Source organism: Ailuropoda melanoleuca, chromosome 1, assembly GCF_002007445.2.
Source record: "Ailuropoda melanoleuca isolate Jingjing chromosome 1, ASM200744v2, whole genome shotgun sequence".
NCBI classification, from domain to species: Eukaryota; Metazoa; Chordata; class Mammalia; order Carnivora; family Ursidae; genus Ailuropoda; species Ailuropoda melanoleuca.
Genome location: NC_048218.1, coordinates 77,729,121 through 77,737,165, shown reverse-complemented (window position 1 = coordinate 77,737,165; position 8,045 = coordinate 77,729,121). Strand labels below are relative to the sequence as shown.

The 8,045-nt window shown below is 49.9% G+C and overlaps 1 protein-coding gene across 1 annotated transcript; it reads left to right on the top strand.

The window, feature by feature from the left end:
• The first annotated feature begins 249 nt into the window (after positions 1-249).
• AHSG (alpha 2-HS glycoprotein) lies at positions 250-7,837 on the top strand. The gene is made up of 7 exons (XM_002914817.4): positions 250-562; positions 2,784-2,894; positions 3,251-3,335; positions 3,702-3,865; positions 5,153-5,254; positions 6,406-6,489; positions 7,110-7,837. The coding sequence occupies exons 1-7, from the start codon at positions 350-352 to the stop codon at positions 7,443-7,445; spliced, it is 1,095 nt and encodes a 364-aa protein (XP_002914863.3). The 5' UTR covers positions 250-349; the 3' UTR covers positions 7,446-7,837.
• The last annotated feature ends 208 nt before the right edge of the window (positions 7,838-8,045 follow it).

Genomic DNA, 8,045 nt, shown 5'->3' with positions numbered 1-8,045 from the left:
GGCCCCTCCTCACCGTGGTGCACACTTTATCCCCTCCATGTTCCAAGCCGACTTTGCAGCACCTCCCCACCCCCACTCCACCCGCCCCCAGCAGCATTGACTTTGGCAGATTTCTTGGGGAGCAGTGATGTCCTAACCTGTTTGCTTTTCCAGAGCTGATGATTGCAGGGGTTTACTTGGAACCAGAACAGAAATCATCCCACGTCCTGATGCAATTCCTCCAGCAGGCTCCGACAGATAAATAAAGCCCTTAGCCCTGCACCGGCCTACTTTTTGGAGCAGAGCACCTGGGTTGGTTCCTGAAGCTTCCAGCCATCTGCCCAGCTGCTAGGGCCTCTCCGGAGCAGCCATGAGGTCCCTCGCCCTGCTCCTTTGTCTGGCTCAGCTCTGTAGCTGCCGTTCTATCCCACTTGGGACAGCTCTGACTTATAGGCAACTGAACTGTGATGACCCAGAAACTGAGCAAGCAGCCCTGGCGGCCGTGGACTACATTAACAGCCACATGCTTCAAGGCTATAAGCACACCTTGAACCAGATTGACAAAGTCAAAGTGTGGCCTCGGGTAAGTGACCCTGCTGTGTCTGAGCCCTGGCTGCGTGCAGAGCTCCGCTGCGTGCCTCAAAGATCACATCTCCCAGTACCAGGGACCTGCAGAGGGGCAAACTCTCTGGTTTCTTCCCAGGAGGGAGGGAGGGAGGGAGCAAGGGGGGCGGGGGACAAAGAGGAGACGTTCTGGGCTCTAGTCATTGGTCTTAGGAGGGTACTGGACGTGGGTGAGGAGGTGTGCAAGACAAGAAAAGTCTTCAAATGATATTTCGAACACCACAAATAGAAAGTGTGGCTTGCTGGAAAAACCGTACGCACAAGATACAGGATTCTATCTGACTGGAACTCACTTCTCTTTCTTTGCTTCTGTTTACCTGGATGAAGACTGAGAGTGAATGGAACTAGCATTTCACAACCACCTACTAAGTGCCAGGCCACTCCACACACACCATCTCCTTGCCCCCTCCCGTCCCCCAGTCCCGGGTGGTTGGTACTGTCCTTGTCTCACATGAGAGGAAACCGAGCCTCTGACATCCTAGGGCATTTTGTTGTTGTTCAAAATCTATATTTGGAAGCATCGGGCCAGGATTTGATTCTAGACCTGTTTCTTCCTCTACACAAGTTACCTCCCAAAGAGAGGGACCCACATCCCAGAAAGAAACGTCAGCCTGAATGGGGTTTACTTCTTCACACACTAGACAAGTAACCAATGTAGTCTGGAGCCCGTGATAATAAAGATTAAGCTGGAAAATATATATGCCTTGGGGGTCAGTTGAGAGATTTGGAGCAGTGAGGAAAAGATGTATGTTACTGCCGACTTTGAACTTGGATTTTATAGCCGAGGAGGGGTAATTCTTTCAGCAAACATTCAGCTTTCCATGGGTAAGAACCATGTCGGGTGCCACGAGAGATATTAAGTTGAACCATACGAAATTGCTATTTCTGTGTATTAGGAGCAGTCCAATATTGGCATTTTAATGGTTCAACCTGATACAAAAGTGAGAAAGACATAGTGCCCACAGGAAATTTACGATCCAGAGGGGAGAATAAGGTAAACGTCAGGACGTCTGGACTAACATCTGATCTCACAATGGGACAAAAAATTTGAAATCAGTGTGGATTTTAGGAGTGTTGCAACCATCCTGTAGCCCGGGATGGGGGGTTGGAGGAGAAACCCATTAATTTGGGGGGGGAACATACACAACAGGTATATTTGCGGGAAAGTCATGAACGGACATTGCAATTTTCGCTGACGGCAGAGCTTGAGAGGTGCTTTTCTAGAGAAACCAGGAGTACCTGGCTCCTAGTCACTGCAGCTGCGAGTGTTTTCAGGGTTTAACTTGGGCACGTCTGCACATCATAAACACAGCTTCCTCCTGGAGAGGAGGCTCGGGTACTAGTAAGAACCTAAATGAGAGGCAAGCAGAGCTGAACTAAAAGAAAAACAACAACAACATACTTGTACCTTCTGGATTTTCCAGGCTTTGGAGAGGATACAGAAACAGATGAACTGCCAAGAACAACGACAAGGATTTACCAAGCTCCCCTATCTCTGCCTTCCCTGCTACTCTTTCCCGACTCTACCAGTGACTTCCAGTTTCAACTCAGGGTCAAAGGGAGGCGCGCTCTGCCCTCTTGTTCCCAGCAGGAGGCAGCAGAGAGCAGCAACTTTGCATCCAGGCATCTACAAGCCCAAAGACAAAAAGCCAAGGACAACCTTTCTGTTTAGGAAGGAAAAGAAAATGGGGAAGGAGGGAAAGTAGATGATGAGAGGGAAGGCAGACAGAAGTAGAGGGAGGGGTGGAGAAGACGAAGAAGAGGCACTAGGACATTAACCTACATCACCCGACTTTGCCACTTGACTGAAAAAAAGAAAAATCCAAAGCTGATTTTTGCAAAGCACTGTTTGAAGGGTGAAATTTTAAAAATTAAGTATCAGTGCTCATTTTTAGCTTCCAAAGAGAGCTCAGAGTGGTAACTGTGGTTCCATCGACCCATGGCCCTTTCTTGCAAACACCATCCAGAGCTTGCCCAGCCAACAGGAGAAGACCCGAGAAGCCCTGGCCATCGTCCTGTCCACAGGCCAGGGCAGAGCTGGGGGGAGGTGCCGCCTAACAGGAACGACTGTTCCCTCACCTCTCAGGGCCAACTTCAAGCCCAGTAGGGGCTCCCACTTTGGCCCGCTCAACGGGACCAGAGGAATAGGCTGCTCACCGCTTCATTCTGTGTCTCCACAGCGGCCAATGGGAGAGGTGTTTGAACTTGAGATAGACACGCTGGAAACCACCTGCCATGTACTGGACCCCACCCCCCTGGCCAACTGCTCTGTGAGGCAGCTGGTGGAGCATGTGAGTGCCCCTCCTAGGGTGACTGCAGGGGATGCCCCAGTCAGTTCCCAGGTGGTTCTGCGAAGTGCAGACCCATTTTACCCAGCTCTCCCTACATGGCTAGCCCATGTGTAGTTGCTAAAATTACCATTTGATGCTGACTGCCCAGGGGTGGATTTTTACAACAATGCAGCTTTCGTGTAGCCCTTTCTGAAACCAGAGAGCATCATGTTTCAGTATCACTCAGTCAAGGTGATTTCACGAGGCTCAACTTTGACAACATGTCTGCGGGACCCCCACCCCCACCCCCGGACTCCCAGTGAGCAATGAAGGGCCAGTCCCCCTCCCGAGCCCTCACTGTGGGTTTATTTCTCCAGGCCGTGGAAGGGGACTGTGATTTCCAGGTGCTGAAACAGGATGGCCAGTTTTCTGTATTGTTTGCAAAATGCGATTCCAGTCCAGGTAGAGATGATGATTATTATTTTTATTTTTACCCTGCGGAGAGTGAGGAAGGGACATGAACTGTTTTCAGTGTAAGCAGTTTTAGCCACTCTGCTGGCGAGGAAAAGAAGGAGCCCAATTTCCCGGGATCTGGAATTGTAAAACTGTTTTGTTAAGGAGCTGTTGTCATAGGAGGTGAAAATTCCCGTCGATGAGAGGGGCTCCTGCAGAAATGTCGGCAGGACAGGAGCCACCTGAAAGTTTAGTAAGAAACAGAGACAGCAGCTGAAGCCATTTGGAGCATGTCCTAGGCCTTTCAAAATAAGCAGAGCCGGGGTGAATGCCGTGGAGAATGACAACCCACGTTCCTTTCTTCTCGGTGCACAGACTCCGCGGAGGACGTGCGCAGGTTGTGCCCAGGCTGTCCCCTGCTGGCCCCGCTGAACGACACCAAGGTAGTGCACGCCGTAGACGTCGCGCTGACCGCCTTCAACGCTCAGAGTAACGGCTCCTATTTTCGGCTCTTGGAAGTCTCTCGGGCTCAACTTGTGGTAAGACTGAGACCTTTGGACAGACCCTTGGGCGGTTTGGTGGCACCTCGGGAATGGGGGTGGTCAAACAGCTGTGGGGGACAGAGCAGGTGCAGAGGCAGCAACAGGAAGGCAAGGCGGGTGGTGGGAGAAAAGGGAAAGATGGGGGCCTTAGAGGTATGAGCGGTAGGAGGACACCGAGTGTCACGAGTATCCAGAAGGAACCCTCAGCATCACACGCATGTGGAGTCACCCTAACATAAAGCAGCCAGCAGCTGCCTGTCCCGGGTTGCTCGGCTCTCGTTACCGCCAGGGCTCGCCGGGCAGCAGGTGGGAGTTTGGCGTCATCCAGAAGCACGAGCTGTAATTCACGGGTTTGCACATGTGTGTCGCGCACCACCACGGATCGTCGGCATGCTCGTAATTGATACTTGTAAAGGCGTGAGCCTACTTACAGAGATAGGCATGTAGTGGCAGGACCCTAAAGTGCCTTTTGGATCATTGGGAAAAAAAATCTAATTGTATAGTGGATTATTTAGCACATTTGACTACAACGGAACTCTAATATTTAAGAAAACTGGTCTTCTGGATACCAGCCATGGCATACTTGGAAATGCACTGTACGTGTAGCTGGTGATTCTGACGAACCAGAGTGAGTGATTCTCAGAAACCCCCACCCCAGACGATTTTATTGTTGTAAGCATCCATACACTACAAGAAAGAAAAGCACAAGTGTCTTCTCTACTTTTCTTTAGATTTTTCATTTGATCCTGCTCTCGAGAGATGATACCGTAGGTGGGAGAGGTGTTAATCTCTTCACTTGCTCATCCCATCTTGGAGTAACCTGAACCTTAGGACTCAAATTGCAGCCCCAAGAGGGAGGGCCGTGAATCACGATACTGTACACCTGAAACTAATGTTACCCTGTATGTTAAATGACTGGAATTAACAACAACAGCAAAAAAAAGTAACAAAAAAAAAAAAAAGAGGGAAGGCCAGAGGAGGGTGGGGCCCTGGGTTCCCACTCAGGTCTGTTAAGGTGGGTGCTCTGGACTCGTCTCTGCCCCGAAGGGTGGGCCGTGCATCCTTTACCTCCTTCAGCTCTGTTATACAAGCACTTCAGAGCACAATGCCCCAATAACTGGCCTGTGGCAGCCGCTGGGGCCGAGTTCCTGGCCACTCAGTGTGTTCTAGGGATACGGCGCTCCCTGGAATGCGCAACCCCAGTGCCCTTGCTCCTTCCCTCCAGCCTCGCCTTCCCTGGTGAAGTCGTGTTGCCTCATAAGCATTTTCCTTCATCCTCCTCAGCCTCTCCCACCTTCCACGTATGTGGAGTTTGCCGTGGCTGCCACTGACTGTGCCGCTAAAGATGTCACAGACCCAGCCAAGTGCAACCTGCTGGCAGAAAAGGTGAGCAGGCCACGCCGTGGGGGCGGCCACACTGGCCGTAGAACGGGGCGGCCTTACAGCGAGTTAGTATCTTGGGGCTTCGGAGAAGAGATGACAGTGAAAAATCCCCACTCTCTGTGGGGCTGGGTTATGCCAGGCCTTCCTCCCCACTTAAGAGAGGCCACCAAGTCATCTCTCCACTGGAGGCCCCTGGAGTTCGGAGAAAGACAGAGGCTGTTTCCTAATTAGGCCAAGTCATACCCAGCTCCCAAGAGTGCATTGTAGATTTTCTAGATACACTTCTAAGATGAAATCTTTGAAGTCCTTGATGCTATAATGCCCATTTCTAGAAATCTGGCCTAAAGAGATCATCAGAGATGTTTGACAGAGATATAGCTAATGAGATGATTTATTATTGATTTAAAGTGGCCCAAAAGAGACCCAAATATCCAACAGGAGGGGGTCATGAATACAATATGGTACATCAATAAATAGAAAATTATACAGACCCTAAAAATTATGTTTTGAAAGAATAATGAGTGATATAAGATGTCATCATATTATAGTGAGTGAAAAACACAGGGTATGAAATGGTATAGTCACAATGATCCCAATCTTTAAATGATTTCTAATATGTTTAAAAATAAAAAAGAAATACATGTATGTTAACAGAAGTTTTCCTGGGTCACCACAATTTCTGGGATGATGGGTGATCTCTCTCTCTCGCTCGCTCTCTTTTTTTTTTTAATAGATTTATTTATTTATTTGAGAGAGACAGCATGAGCAGGTGGGTCAGGGGGAGGGAAAGGGAAAGAATCTCAAGCCGACTCTCCACTGAGCGTGGAGCCCGATGAGTGGCTCGAGCCCATGACCCTGAGCTCACAACCTGAGCCGAAACCAAGAGTCGGCCACTGAACCAACTGCACTACCCAGGCGCCCCTCATGGGTGATCTCTTACAATCCCAAAGCCTACTTGTATTTTCTGCCTTCTATTTAGAATTGCATATTGTAATAATCTTCTCTAAGCAGAAACTAGAAACTTTAGGGAAATAATTTTTTTTAAGGAATTAAGAATTGAAGTTTTTTTCCTTCGACTTGGAGTATCAGTGAAACTGGGGGACAAAATCCATTCTTTAAACCAATTCAAATAACTCTTCTCTTTCTGTGGGCAGCAATATGGCTTCTGTAAGGCAACCCTCACTGAGAAGGTTGGTGGGGAAGATGTGGCCGTGACCTGCACCGTGTTCCAAACACAGGTAAGGTCATCTTGGATACACTTGCCCTCATCCTCAGAATACAACGATCCTTTAACGTGTATGCAGTGTATGGGCAGGGCATGCTGCCCTGTCCTTCTGAGCCCCACATATACCCAGAGCTCTGGGTATATGGAATGGTCAACAGATGAAAGGATACTTCCGCCACGCCTTCCACTCCCGCGAGCTAGTGGCTGCAGGGAAGAGCCAATGCGAGTGTGAGGTTGACAAGTCCATCTTTCTATTCACAGGGGGCGGGGGTGGAATTCTGAGTTGCACAGGTGGCCAGACATGCCCGGCAGCTCCCCGTGGCTGCAGGTGTAGGTGACAAGCAGGCGATGCTGCCGGTGGAAGCTATAAGGCGGGGTGCTTTTGCTCGTAGGATATATGTGTCAGTCCACCGATCCCAAGACCATTGCTGAGAAAGGGGCTACCACAGGCCAGCGACCCCTCCCTTTTGGCTCTGATGACAATCCTTTGCACCCAGGTGGTTCTTTTGTGTCAGACTCCTTGCCAATAAAAATTATTACTGTGAGAGAATTGGGTGGGGTTCCATCCAGAAGCATGAATGGCCTTGCCTCTGAGGAGAAAGGTAGCTAACCTGGGCATGGTCTTCTCTCCAGCCTTTGCTCCCGCAGCCCCAACCAGAGGGCCCCGATGCAGTGGCCGTCGACCCCAGGGCAGACCCAGCGGTGCCTGTGCCTTCCCAGGCTGATGTGCCGGTAGCCTCCCTGGTGGTGGGACCCGTGGTGGCGGCGGTTCCCGAGGCACCCCTGCCAGGGCACCGGACTCACTACGACCTGCGCCGTGCCTTCACGGGGGTGGTCTCCGAGGAGTCGGCCTCAGGAGAAGCAGTGCACGTGGAGAAAGGCCCCACGGTGGTGCAGCCTGGCATTGCTGTTGTTCCGGATCCAGCGCTCCGCCCTTGCCCAGGGAGAATCCGATACTTCAAGGTTTAGCTGGAGGTCAGAGACGAGAAGGTTTGGCCCAGGAACAGAGATAGCCACCATTTTGTCTAAGTCTGGGCGTGGGAGGGGCCTTGTTTGCTATCAAAGCAGGTGCTGCACAGGTCTAGATTAGTATCAAGTCTTCAACTCCAACTTCTCTTCGTTCTTCAGGGGATGGAAGCAGAGGGGCAGTGTTAGGTCTCACGGAAGGTATAAGGCTGGCAACTGGATGGCCATTGTTTTGATGCTAAGTCACCACCGTTGTGTCCTCTGCCGTCTTTGACCTCACAAAAACAGTTGGAACTGGGACTTTGAGTGGTGCTCTTGCCAACCTCATATTTTCTTGTTAATAAAAGTGACTGAAGGACCTTCCTTAATAAAGAAGGTTCTAAGCTGAAATGTGATCTTGATTGTTGCTTATTCCCTCCAAGCTCACATGTGATCTGTCTTCAAAATAACCATCTCACAAATGTCCCTAAGCAAAATCTAAGTGAAAATAGAAATAAAATGGAACAAAAATCAGCTGTATTACTATACATAGGAAAAAAAAAAACGAGACCAGGATCTGCTCACAAGCCATAAAACGAGCCCATTTCCTTAAGAGAAAATCAT

Bases quoted from the DNA above. Each gene is read 5' to 3' on its own strand.
- AHSG (XM_002914817.4), top strand. From the start codon at position 350: ATGAGGTCCCTCGCCCTGCTCCTTTGTCTGGCTCAGCTCTGTAGCTGC. The intron at 563-2,783 runs GTAAGTGACCCT...GTGTCTCCACAG, and splicing joins AAGTCAAAGTGTGGCCTCGG to CGGCCAATGGGAGAGGTGTT. The intron at 5,255-6,405 runs GTGAGCAGGCCA...TTCTGTGGGCAG, and splicing joins GCAACCTGCTGGCAGAAAAG to CAATATGGCTTCTGTAAGGC.